We start from the raw sequence: 24,582 nt of genomic DNA on the forward strand, positions 1-24,582 counted from the left end.
TGTTTCCAGTTCCTATCTGTACCAGTGTACATGCTCTGGTCTAGCCAGATTTGTAAGGTAGAATTGGGATCATGATAGTGGGGGAGCATTTAGGACCTAGAAGAAAATTGTATGTTTCGTTGCTACGTCGCACCCTGACTGGCTGTCTCCTTCCCAAGTCCATAGGCTTTTCTATGGTTGATTTTTCCTAAGCAGACCAGCTAGTTCCCCCTTGAGTCTCTGTTGGTGGACTCAAACCTCAGCCTTTCCATTAGCAGCAGAGCCCACGCACTACTCCCACCACCTTGAGGCCCCCCGAGTTCCACGAGAGCAGCAATCATTTCCAGGGCTTAGCAGGAAAGCCGGTACAAGGGAAGAACATGAACCGCCGGGAAAAGAGGCTATGAGAAGGGGGGACGGGAAAACTGACGAACTGCTCCCTTGATGGAATCAGCTGCCGCTCCTTCCACTTTGGCATCACAGTCATTTTCCACTTGTGCAGGATTTTTGAGACGTTCAGATGTGAGTGGATTCCAGTGTTGTTTTTAACTTGACTGGGAAGCCCCCCTGTGTCCTGTCCATGTGCAGGGAGCTCTGCATCCAATACTGCTTTAGAAGAAAACCAAGCTTTGACATTAGAGGCGCCACGAGGTAGTGCAAGGGTCACAGCTGGGAATGCAAACGCAGTTTCAGGTCTTCGGTTCTTGTAGTCTCTTGTAATCCAGATTTTATAACTGTTGCTCATTAGTGAAAGAAGTAATCCAGACGTTTAATGATCTCCCGTGGTCCTTAGGGTTGGTCTGGGGGCTCAACGGTGCCATCAGGAGCCTGGGCTCGCTCCTTCATTGCCATTTTCCATATTAGCTTTGTCTTCAGGCTTGTCCCTTATGGTCACAAGATGGCGGCCACTGCTGTGCTGGACTTACAGACTCTCTTGAGAATATCAAAACCAGGTGATAAGTGGCGTGGAGAAGGGCTCTCCTTGTGCATCTCTCGCCTTTTATGCAAAGTAAAATCTTTTCTGGAAATCCCCCCAAGCCAACTTCGTTTTATGTGTTATCGGCTAGATTAGAACACCCCCACATTTGTACCTCTGACCCAAACTGAAGAGCGTGGAAGCGCCATATTCGTTTACCCCCAAACGGCATGCATCCTGCAGGGCTGGGCTGTATTCATCTGCCAGGATACAGGTCAGTCCTATGAACAACCAAGACGGTGTACGGACGGGGCTATCTCAGAGACCTAAGAGCTCGTGGCTCTAAAGCGTGGCTTTTAGGAGGCTGCCTGGGGACCCCACAAGAGTGACTCGTATCCTTCCCATCTCTCATGAGGCAACAGCCAAGGAAGAAATGGTGTGGGAGCCACGTCAGACCTTCTCTAGCTATACCAGGAAAAGGAGGATTCAGTTCCACATTTGCACAAGGATAATTTCTAGAAGGCAGAGCTCGGACATGACTACACCCTTCTCTTCCGACACCAACAGGTAGAGAGAGGGCCAGTACAATTTGCTGAGGATGTTAATTGAATTACTACCTCATAATACAGTGAAGTGTAATCTTTTCCCTTGTTCTTACTTTTTTCAGGGTTCAATAATTATTGCAGTGGCTACACAGCACTTACAAATAATAATCAGGGTTATGGAGGTTTATTAGGAATGCTAATAGGTTACAAATGAGGATTAGGAAACATGGATATAATCCATTTGTCTGCAGAGCCTTGCCTCAGCCATGCTTACCTGGTCTTCATTCTCTCAGCCAAGCAGCCCCTTGGTCTCTACCTACCTTCCTGCAGCAAGTGTTACACAGCTCCTTGATCACCCCATTCTGCAAGCCGGCTCCTGCTCAAAGGCACTCAGCGTGACCTGTTCTGTGGGCTGGGAAGCCCGCTGCTGTGTCTCGTGGTGTTGGTGCTGCAACCTCTGGTGCCTGCACCACTTCAGGCAGGGATCACACTGTTGCTCTGCTTTCGGCTCTTTGTTCTTGATGATCTCCAGGATTCCTGATCCCGCTTTAGCGATGCGCTCATACACAGAATGACAAGCGCCCATTTCCTGAGTCGTAGGCACCTCTGTACCACATCTACATGCTCCCAACAACTGGGTAGGTACTATAAAACTCTGAATAGAGAATCATACCAAACAATTTCACTTTACCATAGCCAAGCATTTCTTTTTTTTAAGTACTGCTTTTACATTTCCAGATGTGAAGGGATCAGAAGGGGCTTGGAAATAAGTACATTCATTGGCCAAGAAAGCTCCAGTTGTCATCGAAGCCCCAATGTTCCTCTGGAGTACAGTCACACAATTGATTTGCCTGCTGATGACAGCTGCCCTAATTGGGAGTTGAAAAGAACAGAGGTCACTGTAAGTGATGAGGTCAGAGCTCAGTCAACATCCTCAGAAAACAGTACCAGCCCTCCTGCTTGGCCAGGCAGCAACATTATTCCCATTCAGCCGAACCTCGCTTTGAAGCTGTTTGATAGGTCACATCACACGGATAAGGCAAACTTTCACAATGGCCATATTCTAATATAAACCTATGAGCCAGCCGCGGGGCAGGCCCTGGAGATGCTGACAGAAAGAGAAGCAGGTCCACACAGTTCTTAGGGAGGTCACTCTAGAGGGGGAGAAACACATATAAGCAGATCAGGGGGCTCTGTGGGGAAGAGGGACACGGAGAATGGGAGTAGGCTTCTCTGGCTGAGATGGGGATCAGGAAAGGAGGTGGTGACTTGCACGAGGAAGAAATGTTTTGTCAGGTGTTGGAAGCATGAGCCTGGAGAGTGACAGGCTTTGTATTCAGTGGGCTGCAGGCCTGCTCGGCTCTGTGGGGGGGTGGGGTGGGGGTTGGCTTGCAGAACAGAGTGGGCTTTGTCCTTCAGGCAAAGGAAATTTGACACTAATTAGAGACAAATCTTAATGTACTTAATTATTTCCCAATTGTTCCCTCCCCCTAGAGATTACAGAAAGATTTTGTTTCACTTCTTTAATATTTTAGATTGAATGCTTGTCAACATGTGTTTTTATAGCAAAGGGTCTAAAGGTAATTTGTAAAGATTTTAATAAAGTTTTAATTGGTTAAAAATTACTGGGAAAGTACTGTGTAATTTTTGCTAGGTTATTTTCCAACTCTGCTGTTGGCCCTTCTCCACCATCTTTTTCTCCAGCAGTTCAGAGGTGTTAGGGGATAGAGCCACCAGGAAATGCTGCCTAACTCCAGGGGTCCCAGGTCTTATTTCCTTTGGACTTGTGTTCAGATGTTACCTTATCAATGAGACCCCTCATCTGCCACCTCCCCCCACAACCCCTTCAAAACTAGAGTCCTTTTCTTTTCCTATCTTGTTCATACCAAACTTGTCTCCTCTTAACATTCGATAAGTTTTGTTAAACTATGTTTATTATCTGTCTCCTGCTAAAAACAGAGAGCAGCTAGGTTATGTTCACAAATGCACCTGTCTTCACCACCTAGAATCATGTCTGCAGAAGACTTAGATTCTAAGATCAGTAGCTATGTAGTTAGGACTTTCTGCTACAACTTCCCCACTGCTCCTTGTGGACCAGGATTTCCATCACCAAACAGAAGCGGCTATTAAGAATGAAAATCTTGTTGAACTTTGTAAAGCAAAGCGACTCACGTCATGTGTACCCTGGTGCAGACAGGAACTGGAAACAAAGGGAACTCAGGGCGGATGATCCCTTCAGGACCAGCGTGGGAGGGGCGATACTGGGATGGTGGAGGGAGAGTGGGTTGGAAAGAGGGAACCGATTACAAGGATCTACATGTGACCTCCTCCCTGGGGGACGGACAACAGAAAAACATGTGAAGGGAGATGTCGGACAGGGCAAGATATGACAAAAATAATTTATAAATTATCAAGGGCTCATGAGGGAGGGGTAAGTGGGGAGGGAGATGAAAAACGAGGACCTGATGTCGGGGGCTTTAGTGGAGAGCAAATGTTTTGAGAATGATGAGGGCAGTGAATGTACAAATGTGCTTTACACAATTGGTGTATGTATGGATTGTGATACAAGTTGTATGAGCCCCTAATAAAACGATTAAAAGAAAAAGCTGCTCACATCATGATTGTCCCTTTAGTACTGCAGGTGAAGGTACGTGCTCTCTGAGGATAAATGTTACAGGTTGCCAAGGGTCGAGGCACAAAAACAGATGTGGGGTTTGGGCTCTGATCGCAGAGTACTGTAAACTGATCATAACGGGTGATGTTCTTTTGAACAGGTATAAGAGTCTGGTCACGGGGACCCGCGCAAGAGGAGTCATTGCCGTCCTCTGGGTCCTTGCCTTTGGCATTGGACTGACCCCATTCTTGGGATGGAACAGCATGGACAGTGCCACCAACAACTGCACAGAGTCCTGGGACGGGACCGTGAACGAAAGCTGCTGCCTTGTCAAGTGCCTCTTTGAGAACGTCGTTCCCATGAGCTACATGGTTTATTTCAATTTCTTTGGCTGTGTGCTGCCCCCCCTGCTCATCATGCTGGTGATCTACATCAAGATCTTCCTGGTGGCCTGCCAGCAGCTGCAGCGCACGGAGCTGGTGGACCATTCGAGGACCACACTTCAAAGGGAGATCCATGCAGCCAAGTCGCTGGCCATGATCGTGGGGATCTTTGCTCTGTGTTGGCTACCAGTACATGCTATCAACTGTGTCACTCTCTTCCAGCCAGCTCGAGCTAAAGATAAGCCCAAGTGGGCAATGAACATGGCCATCCTCCTATCACATGCCAACTCGGTTGTCAATCCCATCGTCTATGCCTACCGGAACCGCGACTTCCGTTACACGTTCCACAAAATCATCTCCCGGTATCTTCTCTGTCAGACAAATGCCCTCAAGAATGGGAATGGGTAGGAGGGGGCACAGTTGGCCCTTGGCTTTGGCCCGTGGCCTAGGCTGTGGAAATTCACAGTAATCAGAGGGACATGGCATGCCGGGCTGATGCTCATTGTGAAAGATAGCTACGACTCTAGCATATGGACTGCCTCTCTCAGTACTTTCCCAGTCAACACACACCTAGCTACTGCATTCATGTTGTTAGCAGGCTTCCACGTGTTGACCAAAAGATCTTGTGGCATTTATGGTTCTATTTGGCTGCTCTTACCAGGTGGATGATACTGACATGTGAATGGATTGTAAAACACAGATGTGTTTTTTTTTTTTTAATGTCCTTTCCTAGGAGGACATGACTGAAACCATTTTACTGTGAAACACTGTGAACTCTTTTAATGCAAATCTTTGTAGTTTAGAGGCAATGGAAAAATAAAAGTTGGATATACTAGAAAGGTACACTGTTTCTAGGAGGCAATCATGAAAATCTGTTTCTTCCACCAAGAAACTGCTACATTCAGAGAAATGCTACTCTCTGAAGTTCTTTTGGACCATCTTCAGATAACAATTGTTAATCTCTTTTCACATACAGAAAACTAGAGAAACAGGATTCCTCCTGCCAGACTCCATTTTCCCTTTCTCCCAACTTCATTTGTCCAAGTTTCTAGGACTCAAAAAGTGTGAATATTTTACCAAGTAAAATGATATAACTTTGTGTATTTTATGTGAAAATGAGAAAACTTTATAAAAAAGAGCCCAGGTGGATTGACTTATCATTCAGAATTGCATTTACCCTTGTACTTTACCCTGAAGACTACGTTTATACCAAACCCCAAATCTCTAAAGTAGTAGAAAAGTGTGATGGATTTTATTTTCCACGCCTCAGAGTAACAAAGCGCGCTGCCAACCACACAACACTGCAACATCCGTGGCCTTGGGCTTTGTGAAAACATACACTTGCTACCACCTTAAGGGTTGGGGGCTTCCAGACTGTAAAAGTCATCTATTTTTACATTTGTTATCATTTTCAGGTGGTTTCCATTAAATAATTTTTACCTAAGTTGTTCAATACCATTGGTTATAGTCTTCCTTGTGAGCATTCTCATTAATTCTATTCTGGTTGTTTTATTTCTGTTCATCTAGTTTCCCTCCTCCTCACATTCTCATCTGTTTTATTGTGATTATTGACCATTTCGTCTCATAGGTGATTTTATTTTAAAAGGAACATGGGATTTCTGGGTAATATTCCTTCTTTTTAAAGCCTTTTTGTTAGCTACAAGATTGGTTTCAGTTCAAGAGTTGAAGAGTAGCTCAGGACAACAGCCTGGGTGACTCGTCTAGTCCCAACCAGTCCCATAATTCTGTCCCACATCCTATTGGTCCCTCTGTTGTGGTCCTGATTAGAATGATCTGTAGTGGTAGCTAGGTCCCATTGAGTTATTCTGGCTTCAAGATAGATGAAGTGGTGGCTTATGTAGATGATTTGTCCAGCAGATTATCGTATATACTCGATTATAAGCTAACCTGAATATCAGCTGAGACACCTAATTTTACCACAAAAACTGCGTTAAAAATGTGCTGAAAACTTGGCTTACACATGAGTATGTACAGTAATTCCTTCTCTGGTTCTTGGGTTTCCTTCATTTCCTTTTACTCCAGATTAAGTAGAGACCAGTAGTTGTATTTTATATGGCGGCATGCAGGCATTTAAGACTCCACACACTACACCCCAAACTAGATGGAGAAACTGCTTTCTGAATTCTTCTGAGCCATTCCACAGAACTAGGGTCTTCAAGCTCAGAAATCCAATCCTGTGAGGACTTTGGCTGTGTCTAAGAAGTATCTGTAACTGTGTCCTTCGTGTCCTTTATTATCTATTCATATGTTTGAATAGATGGGCATAAAGTCACATAGATGTACATATAATACATGTACATCTACACACGTAAAATTCCACATCAAGACATCAGTTTTGTCATCCTCAAAGGATTCAAAGTGTGTCCTTTCAATAGCCTTTGCATTTTGGGAACAAAAAAAAAAACTTGACTGACGAAACACATAGCACTCCTTTATTTCTATCGTGACCCTAGTTCTACCTTAAAACCCGGCTAGACTGGAGCATGTACACTGGTGCAGATAAGTCCGAATCCAGGGCAGATAAACCCCTCAGGAACAGAATGGGAGCAGCAAGACCATGAGGGTAGGGGGAAGGTAGGGAGAGAAGGGCGACAGATGACAATGATCGATATATAAACCCCTCCCTTCCCCCAAGGGGGGGGTGCAAACAGAAACGTGCGTGAAGGGAGGTAGAGAACAGTATAACATATGAAAATAGGTAATTTATCAAGGGGGCCATGAGGGGTGAGAGGGTCGGGGAGGGAGGGAAAAAAAAGCTGATACCAAGGGCTCAAGTAGAAAATGTTTTGAAAAGGATGATGGCAACATATGTACCAATGAGCTTGATATAACTAATTGATATAAGTGCTGTAAGAGCCCCCAGTAAAATGATTTATTGAAAACAAAAAAGAAGCCTGAAGAAGATTAGGACTGTCGGGTGGGGGTGGGCTATGATTTCCCAAGGACATGTTCTTGCTACAACAGGCAAGGGTGTTGTAACAGGTGGTAGGGGAGTTTCTTGGCAAACCTTTCTGGACTTTTTCCTACCAATGCAGTTTTCAGTTTTGTTTTAAAAAATTTTTTTAAACATTTTATTAGGGACTCATACAACTCTTATCACAATCCATACATACATCAATTGTATAAAGCACATCTGTATATTCTTTGCCCTCATCATTTTCAAAGCATTTGCTCTCCACTTAAGCCCTTTGCATCAAGTCGTCTTCCCCCCCCCCTTAGGAGCCCTCGATAATGTATAAATTATTATTTTGTCATATCTTGCCCTGTTCGACATCTCCCTTCACCCCTTTTTCTGTTGTCCGTCCCCCAGGGAGGAGGTCACATGTAGATCCTTGTAATTGATTCCCTCTTTCCAACCCACTCACCCTCCACTCTCCCAGCATCGTCCTTCACATCCCTGGTCCTGAAGGTATCATCCACCCTGGATTCCCTGTGCCTCCAGCTCCTATCTGCACCAGTGTACATCCTCTGCCCTATCCAGACTTGCAAGGTAAAATTCAGATCATGGTAGTGGGGCGGGGAGGAAGCATTTAGGAACTGGAGGAAAGCTGTATTCTTCATCGGTGCTACATCGAACTCTGCCTGAGTCATCTCCTCCCCTAGACCCCTCTGCAAGGGGATCTCCAGTGGCCGACAAATGGGCTTTGGGTTTCCACTCTGCACTTCCTCCTTCATTCACTATGGTAAGATTTTTTTTCTGATGATGCCTTATACCTGATCCCTTCGACACCTTGTGATCACACAAGCTGGTGTGCTTCTTCCATGTGGGCTTTGTTGCTTCTGAGCTAGATGGCCGCTTGTTTACCTTTCAAGTCTTTAGGACCCCAGACACTATCTCTTTTGATAGCCGGGTACCATCAGCTTTCTTCGCCACATTTGCTTATGCACCCGTTTGTCCGCAGTGACTGTATCATGGAGGTGTGCTCAGTGAGCTGGACTGGCACTATCACAATGGGATCAAACACAGGAATGATTGTCAGGAAAGTGTAGAACACAGGGTCACTGTGAGTTGTAACACTCAAGGTCACAACTTAAACTGTCTGATACCATCACCACAGAGACTTGAAGATTACTGAAACGATAACTCCTAAGTTTTTTTTTACTCTTACCGCTATGTAGTTTTTTATCTCTGTATGCTGACCTTTGATTGCTACAGAATGATTTTATCGTCTCAAGGAAAAGAACTAACACTTTTTCCAAGCTTCACCTTATTTATTCTAGTCTACTAGTCCAACCTTGAAAAAAAATCCATGAGTAATCCAATCACTTAAGAATCTAACCAGCTGTGGACACAACATGCTATTAGGCTTTATTTGAGTATAAAATGCTTGCTTCCATCCAGGGAAATCTCTTTATCAAAGAGGCTGAGAGACTGGTTGGAATCTTCATGAGAACTCTTGCATAGGCCTTTTAGCCATTTACAATGGGTTCTAAAACACAGCTCCTAAAGGGCAGGAGGAAAAAAATTCAGAAGTCACAGCAGCAAGAAGCTTCTAAAAGATTTGTTTCATTTCTCTTCCAGGTGAACCATGACAATTTAAAATGTTACTTCATGGGAATTCTGTTTTGAAATATAATGATGCTCAATTTATACCTTTATGCTCTTGTTCCTCCTCAGTCAATAATATTTCAGTCAACTGGTTGTCAGAGACGCTTAACTGCTGACAGGTCCCCATTATTTGACTAAGATAAACTGCCAAGAGATGCTTACACTGGAATACAAAACAGACAAACCTATTAAAGACAATTAGCAGGGATGACCATTATATCTAGTGGGAGCAAATGGGGACACATTATGGGTCTTCAACTCACTGCCTGGAAGCCGCAGATAAGAAAGACGAGCTCAATGTCATCCCTCTAACGGGCAGAGAGGGCGGAGAAGAGCTTACTCTGCTGCTCTCGGACATAGTTTAGGTCCAGCCGGCAAAGGTGAAAACCAAGCCAGACTCAATCAATTTTTGTCTAAAATTGGGCTTTTGTTTTCCGTGCCTCAGAAAGCTGTTAATGATGAACAGTCTTTGAGGCACTGTGCTGCATACTTTTCATAGATTTTCTAACTTGCCAGCTACCCTGCGAGGACAATTACCCCCATTTCAACGGTGTGCTCAGAATGCAGCGCTCACGCTTAACCATAGTACTTCTTCTGGAGTGGCAGCAAAGCTCTCATATGTGGCCTGCACACCCCCCTCGGGAGACGAGGCTACTGCAGGAGGGAGCGTAGATTCTGAATAAATCTGGGTGTGCGTGTAGCCTCTTGTATGACAGAACACCCCATTCCTCACCCACTTCCCCAAATGTTTTCTACTTTTAAGACATTCCTTTAAGGAAGGGGAGAACGGGGCAGAGACTGTAACTTGGACAGGACGTAACAAAGCTGCTGTTCTCAGGTGCCTTCTCCATTTGCACTCCTAGGAAATTGGCAGAAACATCAGGATGCATCATCGTGCTCCCCTGCCCCCACCAAAGGGTCGGGCGATTATGACAGCAACTCAGCTCATCCATCTGACCGGGTCACTTCATTCCCTAACGCCAACTTCCTGGATTTCCCTGTTGTCCTTCCCAAAGATTCATCTATGACTATCTAAATGAAAAAGGCAGGAAATTAACAGAGTTCACAAAATGACCTTGCATTTTAGGAAGGCAAGTCCAGAAGAGATGACCAGCTAAAGCCAAGGGCAACAAACTACTATTTGTTTTGGCATGCACTTAAATTCCCATTTTTGTATCAACCCTCAAACCACAAGAGGGGCTAACAGTTTCTAATTCAGCGGCAGCAGAAAGAGCCGTTCCTGTCCTCACCAGCAGGCTGTCGTTCTTCCGTAGCACCGAGAAGGCAAATGCAGGACACGGACAGTAATGACAAGAGGCCAAGCATGTGTATGTTTTACCAGCACTTCCAAGTACCTAGAAAGAGAAGGTTAGACAAGGTCAGACTGCAAAGAATGTGGCGGAAAACCACTTCTTCCCTTTTCTCTCTCTCTGATGTCTCCGAGTTGTCTTCAAATTGCACCGGGAAGGACTGCAGTGAAATTTTATACAGATTGGAAAACTCAGCTTCCTGATGTGGGGCGCTTATCTCTCGGTGCTCTGTACTTGATGAAATCAGATAATGGATGTAAGCCGTTTCAGGCAAGTGACATCCACATGGGCCACGTTTTCTCTGTACTTGGGATTCACAGGGTCCCTCCATGGGCTGCCTATACTCATAAAAACTGAAGTGGAGAGGACTGTTTCTCACATCCATACTTGACTGCAGTATTTTTTCCATTAAAAGATCATTTTATTGGAGGCTCTTACAGCTCTCATAACAATCCGTACATCAATTATACCAAGCATATTTGTTGCCATCATTATTTACTAAACATCTACTTTTTATTGAGCCTGGTATCAGCTCCTCTTTTTTCCCTCCCTTATTGCAGTGTTTAAGCTTTGGTGTTTCACAGCCCGTCTGTCCGTTTCTAAAGGAAAACATCAAATCGGGCAGGGTGAACAGGAAAACAGGATCTGGAGACGCAGCAAGTGGGTGTGGGCTTTTGAACGGTGGGTGAAAGGGAAGAAAATGCAGCAAAGAACGCTGCAAAAGCAGTGCCTCAGCTGCTCCAAATGGAGGTGTCAGGGGAGGAGTCGGGATCTGCCTGCCCATCCTGCAGGATGGAAGGAGGACCCGCTTTGTAGGGTGCTTCGTTCAGAGGCCCAGTCCAAGGACAGCAGCCGTGGGGGTAGTCTGAAGGAGCCAAAAGGAGAGTTATAGGGAATGACCTGAGGTCAGATGGACTGGACAGTCGTGGGGTTTGGGCTATAGAGAAATATATAGTGTGTTGGACTAGTGGGTGTGGGAGAAATCGCTTAAGTCTTTTGTGAGCAAGCTGTCAAAATCTTTTTTCCCCTTCTTCTAGGGAGGGGGCTTCTCTGCTAGGGATCCCGCTGGTCCATGTTAGGCACTGCGCTGCGGACTGCATAGTCACCAGCCACTCCTGAAGGGTCGCCATGAGTCGGAATCCCCTCAACAGCTGTGCGTGGGTGATTCTTAGAGTTAATTTCCAAACTGGGAGTGTGAAATTATTAGTTTCCAGAGGAAATAGAAGCACTCGGAGGACTCTCGACACTGAACTCCCTTTGAGCAGTACGCCCCAGGACCTCCGCACGAGGTTCAGGCTCTAAGATGGTCAATTCAAAGAGCCATGGCTTCTTTTCTTAAATCACTGGGAGCACTCCTTTCTTTCCCTTATTCCCTAACAGTTAAGCAACAGGTAAGGCTTCAACCAGAGAAGAACCAACATATTATTGTGTTCTGCTTGTTTGTGATGTGTCCGGCAATTTACATGATCCTGCCTTGCCTGCACTGTATTTATACTCAGTCAGCAAAATTCCTTGCAGGCTGCTAGACCAGAAATGGCCAATTATTGAGGGGGGGCAGGGGGGAGATGCCTCCTGTTCCTTAAAGATTTCTGCCTCAATTACAGTTTAAAAGCCCACGGAAGCTGACAGCATCGATGATTGCATAACCCCTCTTGAGGGGACTGAATAGAATTGTACGTGAACGGCTATATTGGATTGTGTAAGATTGACAATGGAACTATTATAAGAAAAACCAACCCACCGCCATCAAGTTGATTTCTGAGGCTATAAATCTTTACGGAAGATCGCCTCATCCTTCTGTTGAGCAGCAGCTGGTGGGTTTGAACCTCCACCTTTGCAGTTGGCAGTGCAACGTTTGCCTGATAGTGCCACTGGGGCTCCAAATTAGGTAGGTAGTCAAAACTACATCTTGTGGTTTTTCTATCTTGAGGTGGACATGTAGACAGATCACCTCTTATACCATTGCGCATCAATGGAGGATTTCCCCACACCGTCTAGAAAACATCAACTAAAAGGAGAGCATTGAATGCAGCCATTTTTACTTAATCCTGGAGGAAAAGCCACCAACATGCAGCAGTGACATGAATAATTTTTGGTAGTCCAATTATTACAATGAATAAAACTTTAGATTTCTTCTCCCTTTAGGTCTTGTCTATCTAGATTTAAGCTTTAGCAGGCATCGAAGTCTCTAGAATTCTACACAGGCTTGAATGGTTTGCTGGCTCTTTATTATTGTGTCCCCAGTCCTTTCTTGCCTGATCCTTTCAAATGCTGGTGACAACTCAAAACACGTTTAACTGCCTGAGACAGTAAATACTGCAAAGAGCTGATAAACTTTGAATCTACTTTTCCCCCACCCCTTATCCGGTATTGGATATCTAGTGAACCCAGCAATCAGGCAAAGATCTGAGAAATGTGTGGAACTGGAAATTGACCTTAGGGATCATCCAATTCAGTTCTTTTACCCTTCAATGGCAAAATGAACTCCTCTTACAGGAATCGCTTGTAATTCTCCCACTCGTCGTCTGGAATGTTTCTCCCCAGAAGGAGAAAGCTTTAAAAAGAGAAACATGCAGGAAAGAGGATACGCAGGCTCATGACCGAACTTGTACGAACCTCACTCGCAGGAAGTTGGCTGTAGTTTCAGTCAGGTTCTATGGAAGGTAAACCACGATGATTGGCCAGTCAAGGTTTTGGTTTTATGACCCTGCCAAACTTCTTAGGCCCCTTCACGGTGGGAAAGTATTCCTGTGCCCTGTGTTCAGTGCCTCTTTCTGCAAGAGGAGTATACATTCTTGGCCTGTTACATACAGGCTGATTTTACAGCCACATTTAGTCAGTAACAGGTAAGTAGCCAAGCAGAATATTATCCCCTGGTGTGTACCACCACCTCTCTGCCGTGGACTCCTCAGTGTCCCACATGAGCTGCGCCGTCCCTGGGGGTCTCAGAATGAAGGTGTTGCGGAGCAGTGCAGTAGACTTGTGATACACATGTAGGGTGTATAAGACACTTTGCACGCCTTTGAGATTTGGGGTTATTGTTGCAACCATTGCATAACTTAGCCTCTCCTGGCTAGTGCATTCTCTTCCTGAGTGCGCCAAAAAAGTATAAAAGGCAAGTCAGGTGACGGCAACAGAATGCTTTGAGAAGAGGTATACATTACACCTACAGGGCAGTAAAAGTATTAGGATAACTTACAGAAAGATAACTGCCCTGCCAAGACAGTGTCTGATTCAACTGTATCATCTCATAAAGGCCCAGAATTAAGACAAATGCTAACTAGTTACTAACCAATAAAATCGCCAGGTCAATTTGAGGGTATATCAGATTTCAATAGCCATATTTAATTAAAATAAGGTTTTGCTCCCTGGAGAAGCCTTCGTACTTGGTAAACTAGAGGGGCATCGAAAAAGAGGAGGCTCTATACTAGATGGACTGACATGGGGTCTTCAACAATGGGCCCAAACATAAGACTGATTGTGAGGATGGGGCAGGACCGAGCGGTGTCCTGTTCTGTTGGGCAGAGGGCCACTGTACACTGGAACCGACTCAAGGGCACCCAACAACGTAGACACCAAACCAAACTTAGAGCAGACTCATAAGTCAGCATAGCCTCTGGGTTTCCAAGACTGTAACTGTTTATGGAGGAGAGAGCCTCATCTTTCTCCCACAGAGCTCCAGCTGGTTTCAAACGGCTGACTTTGCAGTTAGCTGCTCAAGGATAACCACTACGCCACCAGGGCTCCTTTACTAAGCAAAGGGCCTATTTATCCAAGATGTCTTTGCTCAAATTATTCTCTCTTTAAGAATTGACAGGCTCTCTTAAGAGTTCATTGACAACATTTAAGATCCAAGTAGGTATATCTAGATCAGGGGTCCTCAAACTTTTTAAACAGGGGGTCAGTTCACTGTCCCTCAGACCCACTGGAGGTCCGGACTATAGTTAAAAAAACAACTATGAACAAATTTCTATGCACACTGAACATATCTTATTTTGAAATAAAAAAACAAACAGGGCAAAAACACCCGGCGGGCTGGATAAATGTCCTCAGCGGGCCGCATGTGGCCCGCGGGCCGTAGTTTGATGACGCCTGATTTCATTCTCTGAAATCTCTCCTTCCTGGTCTTCAGGAAAGCCTGCATTAGATACAAAAGCAGATGGCTCCCTCCCCCCCTCCGATCAAGAGAGATATAAAATTCTGGAGACCTGTAAAAATAGTATGGTGGAGGCATCTGACTTTCTTTAACCTCACAAGGAGGACAGAGAACCAAGATCAATAGCCCAAGGCTGATTCCTATGAAGTGAACATCTTTAAAAGTTCATGGACCAAGGAAGCAAAAGATCATGGAGTGTTAACCCACAAACTTTAAAGCTCCCTTGTCTACCTCCTTCTTACCACCCTTTTACCAATGCTGCCGCACTGCCACGGCACTCTGCTGTAATCACCACACAGAACTCACAGATCATTTGATCATGGAGTTCATTAAGGAAACAGCAGGTTACAATCCACAACCAGGAAAGACATAGTCTCTTCTTAGGCAGGGCTCTCTCTGTGGCCCTTGGATCCTCAGCCTGCTCAGGGTGGCTCAGCCTTGGCTCTGCTGGGGTGTTACAATGCTTTTTAGCATCGCCCCACACCAGTAAGCCTTAGCCAAAGGTGCCCAACTCTTTCCCCTTGGGACAGGAAGCCCATTCTCTCTGTGCCACCTCTGCTGCTGCTGTTTCTCGGCCTCTGCTGTCCCATGGGCCTAGGGGGTTCTCAGTGCAGGACTCTCGGGTTCAAAAGATGCACTCTGCTCCCAGGACTCCTTTCTTGGTAGTAGTCAGGTGGCCCCTTTCACCTCTGGGATGATTCATTTTAAAGCCTAATCCCCAATCCTCCTGACAGGCTTCCATATTACCTTATTTGCCTGGTCCCACGTCCACACAAGTGCCAAAAGCCTTATTTGCATTACAGCAAGCTGTCCAATGCCCTTTCTCCGAGTTATGTAGTGCTGTTGTGACAGAAGTACCACTGCGGCTGGCTTTAACAGACAGACATCTATTCTCTCATAGTTCAGGAAGCTAGTAGATCATATTCAGGGTGCTAGCTTTAGGTGAACGCTTTCTCTCTTCTCTAGAGGAAGGTCCTTTCAATATCTCTGGGCCCCACAGTTCCTTAGACACCTCTATGTCTTGTCATCAATCTTCTTTTGGGTCTACAAGGTTTTCAACTCAGGGAACCAAGGTCGAACGGACATAATCTGCTCGTGGCTCTCTCTCTCTCTCTTTTTTTTTTTGGTGGTACTGAAGCTACTTTCTCTTTATTCCATGTAAAATAAAAAGTGATGAAGTCTATACCCCAGGATAACTTCCCTTAAAATGAATCAGATCACGATGACCCCAATTAGAGCAGCCAGTCCACAGAGAGGACCACGTGGCCAGTCCCACTATGAGATATGACGTCCTTCACTGACCCATGACACTGTGGGGGACAGCACCAGAGACATAGTGTGGGGAATTGTGCCTGACCTGATCCCACCACACCGAGGCAAAGCACTGGAGGAGTGCAGCGGAACAGCAAGGGAATGGAGTGGCAAGGTCCCCAGGGAATGCTGAAGGTGGACTTTGGGGCCAGGGCGTGGGGCCCCAACAGACTGGACTGGAAAATACTCTTAAAGGAGTAACAAAAAAAAATGAATCAAGTCTATGACCAGAGTAAGGCTATTTGCAGCCTGTTAATACTACTGCATTAACATAATAATTAATTCTCATTAGCATTTACCTAATTACATCTCATTAACACACAGGCCAGGACTTACAAGCTATCACAAATGGAAAATAATTACATCCTATCACATCCCAGTGTTGATTATATCACTATACAATTGCCAGATTGCACCATTATATAACTACCAAATTACATCATTAATAGATAATCTGAGCAGCCTAACGGGCCACAAAATGCATTCTAGCTCTTGCTTGTAAGAGATAATGAGAAGCTGTCAATAATTTATGTGGAAAAACATCATAGTCTCATACAATGGAAAAGCAAAAGTTGGCTAACTTTAATAGACCTAGGAATGAGCCACTTCACATCATTTCTGACTTTACATAATGCTACTGGGTAAATCTGGATCACATTTATTTTATTTTAATTATTAATATGTTAATCTGACGGAATTGGGTCAGATACGTTCCACAGCTCGAGAAACACTTAAAGTTGGTCACTGGCTTCCACAGAGATTCATGAAAACCTACTATGTTCTGAGGAGTTTCTGTGAAGGACATGGCCACCTCTAGATGTCTACCTGATATACGTGCCTCCCACTGGGAGATGAGATTAAGGTGATGGACTGTCGATCAACGAGGTCCAAGGCTGGGATGGCTGATGCGCCGAAGATAAACTTGAGCCTGGAAAACAGAAATGCTTCAGATTAGATACCCTGACTCACACATTCACTTCACTAGCTTGATCCAAAAGATCACTAGACTCACAACTTAAAAAACAAAACCAAACCCTAATTTTAATTTGGAAAAAAGATAATAGTTGACCTTGCTCACTGTATAGTCTACTGGGCACCAGGGATCCTCACTGTCGTATGACAGAAAATCACTTTACATGTCTGCCTTCTTTAAACTGGCCTTTTAACTGTATTTTGTTGATTTAAAAAAATATAAACAGTTATTCCATCTGAAAATACTAATTGTCTTTCCTCACAGAGAGGTAGACTTCTCATTTCTTTTTTCATGTGTTCGCGTGGATCAGCTACAACTTCTAGAATATTAAACATGAATGGTGAATAGGACAATATGGGGAAGCCTCGGTCACTTCACTTGAGTCAAGAAAATATTGTTTTTAGTTTAATAAGTGGCTGGAAACCATGAGCTCAAACATAATTGTGAGGTGTAGGGCCTAGTAATGTTTCATTTTGTTGTCCATAGATTGCTATGAGTCAGAACCAACTCAACAACGGGTTTGGTAAGGTTTTTGTTTTTAAATTAAGAGGTGATGTTGAAAGGATTTGGTTCTGAAACCTATTGATGGCCAAGAAATCCCAAACACAACATGATATAACTTACGATAAGAGATGCTCATCAGGAACTGCAAAACAGAAATAGAAAAAAAAAGTTAATCATGTTAAACCATAACAATCATAAAAAGACTGTAACCAGGAAGACGTCTGTGTGAGATGGTGAGGTTAAACCTACACATCTAATTTTACTCCTTCCCAAAATGCCACTGAAAATAAAAAAGGTTTTTTTTTTTAAAGACCAAAACTACCAAGGATAAGAAGAGGAGAAAAAGCAAGAGCTAAGATATACTAGAAGCTGCGAGAAGAAAATACTTTACCGGATCTGAGCAAGCTGCATCCTAAGCTAGCTGTGAGATGAGCCAAGAACCAACTTGCTTTATACTCCAGGGGAAAAAACAAACAAACGACTCACCTCTCCTGATTAAAAGCAAACAAAATTTTAAAACCCTCAGAAATTGGTGGCATTCAATATCTAGGAACGGGAGATGGAGCAGGGAGGTTAAAACAAGGAAGACTCTTTAAAAGTAAGTTCTGAGAAGCAGAACACCAGCTCCCTTCCTTGCCTGTCTTTTCTCACTCTGACAAAAGACTAGGTTGATTTTCTAGAGATTAAAATGTAGGGTATCTGGACTGCGGGAAAGTTGAAAGTTACAGACAGTTGAAGTTAAGAGCAGTACTTTGAAAACAAGATCTTTTGCCATCTTTCCCAAAGTGGCTTCCGCAACTCAGGTAATCGGGCCTTAGGCCCTATAGGCAGGAGACCACGAGAGCCTCCCTAGAAATGCTGGCCAGTCCAAGCAGCATGGCATTGGAATGGCTAACTAGCGTGAAGTTCACAGTCTGTATCCACCACGATGGAGTTGGCTCCGACTCACAGTGACCCTATGGACAGAGTAGAACTGCCCCTGTGGGTTTCCAACGCTGTCATTTTTGACATAGCAGGCCGATATGTTTTCCCTGGGGAGCTGGAACCATTTACGTTAGCAAGCTGAGCGCTTTATCTACTGCACCACCAGGGCTCTGTTCACAGTCTGTACGTCTCATCAAGCTTCTCAATGCTTCTAATAAAATTTTGTTTTCCAATCTTAAATATGACCAAACAACCAAGGGTTGCCAGACACTGAAAGAAACAGGAACTAAACCAAACCAAAGAAAACCAATCCAAGGGAATACAGCTGAGAAAAGACATTTCTTACTTCCATTTATACTTCACTCTAGGAAAAAATCCCGTTCTGTTCCTGTCAAGATTGACAGCCTTGGAAACCCAAAGGAGCAGTTCCATTCTGTCCCAAAGGGTCCCTACGAGTCAGAATTAGCCCACCGGCATTGAATTTGTTTTTGGTTTTGTTACTACTTTAAGGAGCCCAGTGGTGTTAAGTGTTGGAACACTAACTGCAAGGTTGGTGGGTCAAACCCTCCAGTTATGAAGATTTACAGTCTTGGAAACCCTAGATAGGATTGCTATAAGTTGGAATTGACTCAACAACAATGGGTTTGGTTTGGTTTATAAATACTTCAGGTGTGAAAGCAATTATAAAGTATACACAAAATGCAATAAAAAAGAATCTTCAGAAAAAGGAGTTGTAAATTAAAAATATAAAGGAAAGCTCTATGAAAATTTGGAAGAAAAAAATTGAAATTTCATAGGAAGTAGAGAAAACAAAAGGTGAAATTTGGAAGGGAAATTAAGTATATCAGGACAATCAGTTGAATAGCAGGGATGCCAGAAATAACAACAAAAGCAGGGGGAAATTAATCAATGAAACAAGTCAAGAATATTTTTTTTTAAACTGAAGCACATAAGTAACTAGCATGAAAGGGTCTACAAAGGGAAGAGAACAAAAACCCAAACAACCAAACTTCACCCTCAAGATCACTGTCATGAAGATTCACAGTACTGCATCCAAAGAGATCATTCAGACCCCCGGAGAAGAGAGAAGTCGCAAACAAAAATCAGGAGCTAGGGAGGCTTCAGATTTTTCAAAAGCAACATTAGAAGCTGAATGGTAGTAAAACAATGTTTTCAGGTGCCTGAAGAAGTATTTCCAACACATAATTCAATAGCTAACCAGTCAATTCAGAAAGAGCTTTTTCAGACATGCAAAGTCTCAAAAAAGTAAATGTTTACCTTTTTATCAGGAAGCTACTGGAATAGCTGTTCCATAGAATATGAGAGTGAAAAGCAACAAAGCCCACATGGAAGCAGCACACCAGCCTGTGCGATCACCAGGCGTCGAAGGGATCAGGTATAAGACATCATCAGAACAAAAAAACCTTACCATAGTGAATGAGGGGGGTGGGGGGAGTGCAGAATGGAGACCCAAAGCCATTTGTCAGCCACTGGACATCCCCTTACAGAGGGGCCTAGGGGAGGAGACGGGCCAGTCACAGTGCGATATAGCACCGATGAAAAATATAACTTTCCTCTAGTTCCTAAATGCTGCCCCCCTCCCCCACTATCATGATCCCAATTCTACCTTGCAAGTCTGGCTAGACCAGAGGATGTACACTGGTACAGATAGGAACTAGAAACACAGGAAATCCAGGGCGGATGATACCTTCAGGGCCAGGAGTGTGAGTGGCGATACCTGGAGGGTAGAGGGTGAGTGGGTTGGAAAGAGGGAAACGATGACAAAGATATACATGTGACCTCCTCCCTGGGGGACGGACAGCAGAAAAGTGGGTGAAGGGAGACGTCGGACAGGGCAAGATATGACAAAATAATAATTTATAAATTATCAAGGGCTCATGAGGGAGGGAGGAGTGGGGAGGGAAGGGAAAAATGAGGACCTGATGCCAAGGGCTTTAGTGGAGAGCAAATGTTTTGAGAATGATGAGGGCAATGAATATATAGATGTGCTTTACAAAATTGATGTATGTATGGATTGTGATAAAAGTTGTATGAGCCCCTAATAAAACAATTCAAAAAAAGAATATGGGAGTAAATGAACAAAAAGGAACAGCAGATGGTGTAAGATAAGAAAATAATTATAATTTATCAGGTATCCATGAGGGTGGGAAAAAAAGAGGAGCTGATACCAAGGGCTCAAGCAGAAAGAAAATGTTTTGAAAAGGATGATGGCAACAAATGTACAAATGTGCTTGACACATTGGATGTATGCATGGATTGTGATAAGACTTGTATGAGCCCCCAATAAAATAATTAAAAAGAAGAAAATGATGATGGCAACATATGTACAAATGTGTTTGGTACAAATGATGTATGGATTGTTGTAAGAGCTGTAAGAGTTCCTGATAAAATGTTCAATAATAATAATAAAGGGATCATCTGAGGAGCAGTAAACTTAAGGCTCAATATAAGTCAAGGGACTTCCCAGGATCACGGGGAAGGGTGATCTCAGGAGACAGCCATATCAGCCAGGCAATGCTGGAGCAAGTCCCAAGCTCCAGGACAGACTTCCTCGGGAAAAAGACACTGATAAAACACCTGAGTCATGGAATCTAAGCTTAGCTGAGGTGGGGCTTCGGAACACTGGAGTCTCTAGGAGTTGAGCACAAAGCCAGTGTCGTATGCTACTCAGCATTCTTAGCTGGCCTCTGCCAGCTCTGCTGCGAAGTCCAGCTCAGAGCCAGTGTGGCAGCGTCAGGATAACTTAACTTCCATGTGATTCGGCTTCTTTTCCAGTCAGCTCTCGACCAGGAGAGCTCTCTCTCCCAGCCTCTCTGCTTTCCAGCCAGTTACCATCAATTTTAAGGCCAGCCCTCCTTTACTAGAGAATTCAACTAACACTAATTACCCATGTCCATCAATGCAGGACTTGTTAATTACCAAGACAAGAAACAGTATTAAATGGTTTGTTTACCAATGAAATGTTAACCAACCATAGGCCAGGGGTGGGCAAATTTGTGGCTGGGGAGCCATGTGGTTCCTTCCATATGCACATAAGGCTCTGAAGTAAAAATTAAAATATGGACTATCAAACTTTTTTTTTGCAAGTCTTTTTTTTTTAAAACATTTTATTAGGGGCTCATACAACTCTTATCACAATCCATACATATACTTACATCAATTGTATAAAGCACATCTGTACATTCTTTGCCCTAATCATTTTCTTTTTTTTTTTCCTTTTCTTTTTTTACATTTTATTAGGGGCTCATACAACTCTTATCACAATCCATTCATATACATACATCAATTGTATAAAGCACATCCGCACATTCCCTGCCCCAATCATTCTCAAAGCATTTGCTCTCCACTTAAGCCCTGATGCAAACGGACTATCATACTTTTATTTATGATGATTGTTCCTTCTTTGTAAAAATATATTTCTGGCTCTTGAATAATTTTTAAATTGGTATGAGGGAGAGGTCTTGCCTCTTCCATCTCAAAAGTTTGCCGGCCCCTGCATTAGGTAAAAACAACAAACCCTCTGTGGGTAGAAATCAACCCGGGAGGCCCCAGCCCTCTCAAGTTGCTGCCCTACCTTTGCAGGGTTTAGGGGAAAACCTCCCAAGCTGTTTTCTCAAATAGCAAATGACCACACAGAACAAGACAATAGGACAGTGGTACCAGTGGTTACCTTACTTGGTTGCTAACTGAAAACGAAAGGCTGAAGGCTGGAGACTATCTGAAGAAAGGCCTGGGAAACTATTTCCAAAAAATCAGCATGGAAAACTCTATATGCGGCTCCAAGATGTCAGTATGAATTGAAGCTGACATGACAGCAACGGAGACCTAGTGCTGCGGTGGGTAGAGCACTGAAATGCTAACTCCTGGTCAGTTGTTCAAACCCATCAGACACTCCTAGGGAGAGAGGTGAGGCCATCTGCTTGTGTGAAAAATAGAGTTTCAAAACTCTGAGGATCAGCCCTGCCCTGTCCTAGCGAGTCTGTGTGAGTTGAATCAACTCTACAGCAAGTTTGTTGTTTTCATCTGAGTCCTGGCACATGGCTCAGGACTGTATTTTACATTCAGGTATAAACTTGGTTGGAATCTTGAACTAAAAAAAATTAGCAAAAAACCTGTAACTCAAAAAAAAAAAAAAAAAAAGCACTGAACGCTACAGAGAAGAATGGTGCATGGTTATTTATCCAAAACAAAAATTTTGAAATAGCAGAAAACTCTCCTGTGAACATAAATGTCAATGAATGGTAGGGGCCCCTATTCCCTAGCCTGAATATCAGGGGACCTATTGGGTCCCCTCCAGACAGTTGCAGTATAGGCATTAGCTCCTTCAAATACAAATGTTTGAATAGCACCCCACTCACTCTCAAAGTCATCAAATATTTTAACTCACTGTTAGCACATCAATTCTGACTCAAGGTGACCCTGTAAAGCCAGGGTACAATTGCCCCCGTGGGTTTCCAAGACTGTAACTCTTTACAGGCTTAGAAAGCCTCCTCTTTTCCCTGTGAGGTGGCTGATGACCTCGCTGGTGAGCAACCCCACGCACCCACTATGCCACCAGGGCTCCTTCACCCAGTCTTAGAGCCTCAGAAACACTATTTGAGCTGACTGCACAGTAGCTTGCTCCCATTTTTCTGTAATCCGAACATGACTGGCCAAATAGTTCCGAACATGACTGGCCAAATGAGAACACAGTAGCTGGCTTACTTTCCTCAACTTAAAAAAAAAATGTTAAGAGGAACCCTTTCAAAGTGCAATACTGTACTTTGAAAACAAAAACCACCCAGGTGAATTGAATCGTGAGGTCTGACTACACTGTAGGAATATTTATCAAACGACTGATTTTACTTTAGAAGATTAGATCTAATTGGTTGAAGCATTTTGATTAGAACTCATTGTGTCGGTGATTTCAATAAGTATAGTCACAGAGCGTCCTCTACTGGCAGAAAAAAGGGAACTTTTATAATCATATTTAGTTGAGTGCTCAGTATTTCCCATGGCCGGCTGCGGTCCAGGTGATTCCGACTCATAGGCGCCACCAAAGTTCCAAATACCTTGCCCCTCCCTGTGAGTTTCCGAGACTCTGTTTATGAGAATAGAATGCCCCATCTTCCTTCTGCGGAGCTGGCTGGTAGTTTCGAACAGCTGAGCTTTCTGATCGCAGTCCAACAAGTAACCCCTACACCACCACCAGGACTCCCATAAATCTTTAACTCACCACCATGGGGTCGATGTGGGCTCATGGCAACCCTATAAGGCAGAGTAGAACTGCCCCTGTGGACTCACTTCTTTACTACAGGAGTGGAAAGTCTCATCTTTCTCCTGAGGGCCGGCTAGTGGTTTTGAACTGCTGGTTAGCAACCCAAAGAGTAACCCAATAAGCCACCAGGACTCCTTATGGCTCAGGGTTGGTACATGTTTTTGGCATTGTGCACACATCGGGCTGCGGTACAGAAATATTGCCTTTCTGGACAAAAGTGCATCAGAGTATTAACTTTTGAAGGCAGCAGAATTTATCTGAGAAAACTAAGCGGCAGGTCTGATGAGTCCAAGGAAAAAACTAAATCCACCTGCTGGATTGGGCCCTGGAGCTTCCTTACAGCTGAGCTCGCTGCGGAAGGACCAACGGGAACCTGAGGGAGGAAGGTACGCAGAGCCCAAGGGCGGAGCCCAGAGCCCAGCACCCAGCACCCAGCACCCAGCGCCTGCAGACCCGGGCCTGCGGGCCTGGCGTCTCCAGCCCCGGCGCGCCCCGCCCAGGCACGCCCTCCCCGGCGCGCCCCGCCCAGGCACGCCCTCCTGCCGTACTTCGCGCGCTCTCTCGCACCGCCGCGGCCATCTCGCTCAAGAGTTCCTCCGCGACGGTCGGCAACGTGACCGCCATGGCACCGCGGGCTGCGCCCTCCTCAGAAATGCCTTCTGGCAGCAGCACCTGGGATCGCCGTCGGGCGGAGCTTCTCTTCCCCCGCCCACCGGGGGCGGGACTAGAAGTGACGTAGCCGTGCGTCACCGCGCACACGGGTGTGAAGGACGCCCCCCGGGAGCACTCGGCGCCGGGGGCGGGGCGTCCTCGCGTTCGCCGGGTTTCAGTGCGCTGAGGACGCGGCCAGACATGTCCCGGCGTCTGAGCCGGGGCTTCGGCCTGTGCGGACACCTGTGGGTCTGGGGGCGCCGGGGCCGGCCCTGCGCCGCGCGCCAGCTTCTGAGGCCCGGAGGAGGTCTGGGGCCCGAGGCGGCCGTGAGCTGCTCGCGGGTCGCGCGGCACGGCCGCAGCCCGGGCCTGCTGCCTCTGGTGGCAGGTGAGGGGCGCGGGCCGGTCGGGCGCCGGGGCGGTCGGGCGGGGGTCGGGCGCGGGCGCGGGCCGGGCGCGGTGACCTGA

At 45.0% G+C, this 24,582-nt stretch overlaps 3 protein-coding genes across 5 annotated transcripts in view; 2 read left to right on the plus strand and 1 right to left on the minus strand.

The window, feature by feature from the left end:
• Positions 1–5,996, plus strand: part of ADORA2B (adenosine A2b receptor) — a 38,853-nt gene extending 32,857 nt beyond the window's left edge. Inside the window, exon 2 of the mRNA XM_075561035.1 lies at positions 4,215–5,996. Coding sequence (XP_075417150.1) covers positions 4,215–4,845 — 631 coding nt within the window. The 3' untranslated portion in view covers positions 4,846–5,996. The remainder of the gene's footprint in view (positions 1–4,214) is intronic.
• On the minus strand, positions 1,926–24,175 carry ZSWIM7 (zinc finger SWIM-type containing 7). Of its 2 annotated transcripts, none has more exons than XM_075561033.1 (6): positions 24,012–24,175; positions 17,382–17,403; positions 16,610–16,712; positions 10,258–10,362; positions 9,053–9,170; positions 1,926–2,309 (listed from the first exon to the last, which is right to left on the minus strand). In XM_075561033.1, exons 1-6 carry the CDS (start codon positions 24,085–24,087, stop codon positions 2,275–2,277), a joined length of 459 nt encoding a protein of 152 aa, XP_075417148.1. In that variant the 5' UTR covers positions 24,088–24,175; the 3' UTR covers positions 1,926–2,274. The 2 variants fall into 2 exon arrangements, with proteins under 2 accessions (XP_075417148.1, XP_075417149.1); XM_075561034.1 differs by lacking the exon at positions 1,926–2,309 and adding an exon at positions 8,670–8,902 and having other exon boundaries at positions 24,012–24,172.
• The window catches only part of TTC19 (tetratricopeptide repeat domain 19), a 29,080-nt gene continuing 28,515 nt past the window's right edge, over positions 24,018–24,582 (plus strand). The window contains exon 1 of one of the 2 annotated variants that reach the window (XM_075561031.1): positions 24,018–24,502. In XM_075561031.1, the coding sequence (XP_075417146.1) occupies positions 24,316–24,502 (187 nt within the window). In that variant the 5' untranslated portion in view covers positions 24,018–24,315. The remainder of the gene's footprint in view (positions 24,503–24,582) is intronic. The other variant, XM_075561032.1, reaches the window with a different exon arrangement.

The sequence above is a fragment of the Tenrec ecaudatus genome, chromosome 10 (assembly GCF_050624435.1).
Source record: "Tenrec ecaudatus isolate mTenEca1 chromosome 10, mTenEca1.hap1, whole genome shotgun sequence".
Lineage (NCBI taxonomy): Eukaryota > Metazoa > Chordata > Mammalia > Afrosoricida > Tenrecidae > Tenrec > Tenrec ecaudatus.

Bases quoted from the DNA above. Each gene is read 5' to 3' on its own strand.
- ZSWIM7 (XM_075561033.1), bottom strand. From the start codon at position 24,087: ATGGCGGTCACGTTGCCGACCGTCGCGGAGGAACTCTTGAGCGAGATG. The intron at 10,363-16,609 runs GTAGACATCTAG...TTCTCTTTCTAG, and splicing joins GTGGGAGGCACGTATATCAG to GTACTTGGAAGTGCTGGTAA. The intron at 9,171-10,257 runs GTGAGGACAGGA...TTTGTATTCCAG, and splicing joins GGAAGAACGACAGCCTGCTG to TGTAAGCATCTCTTGGCAGT.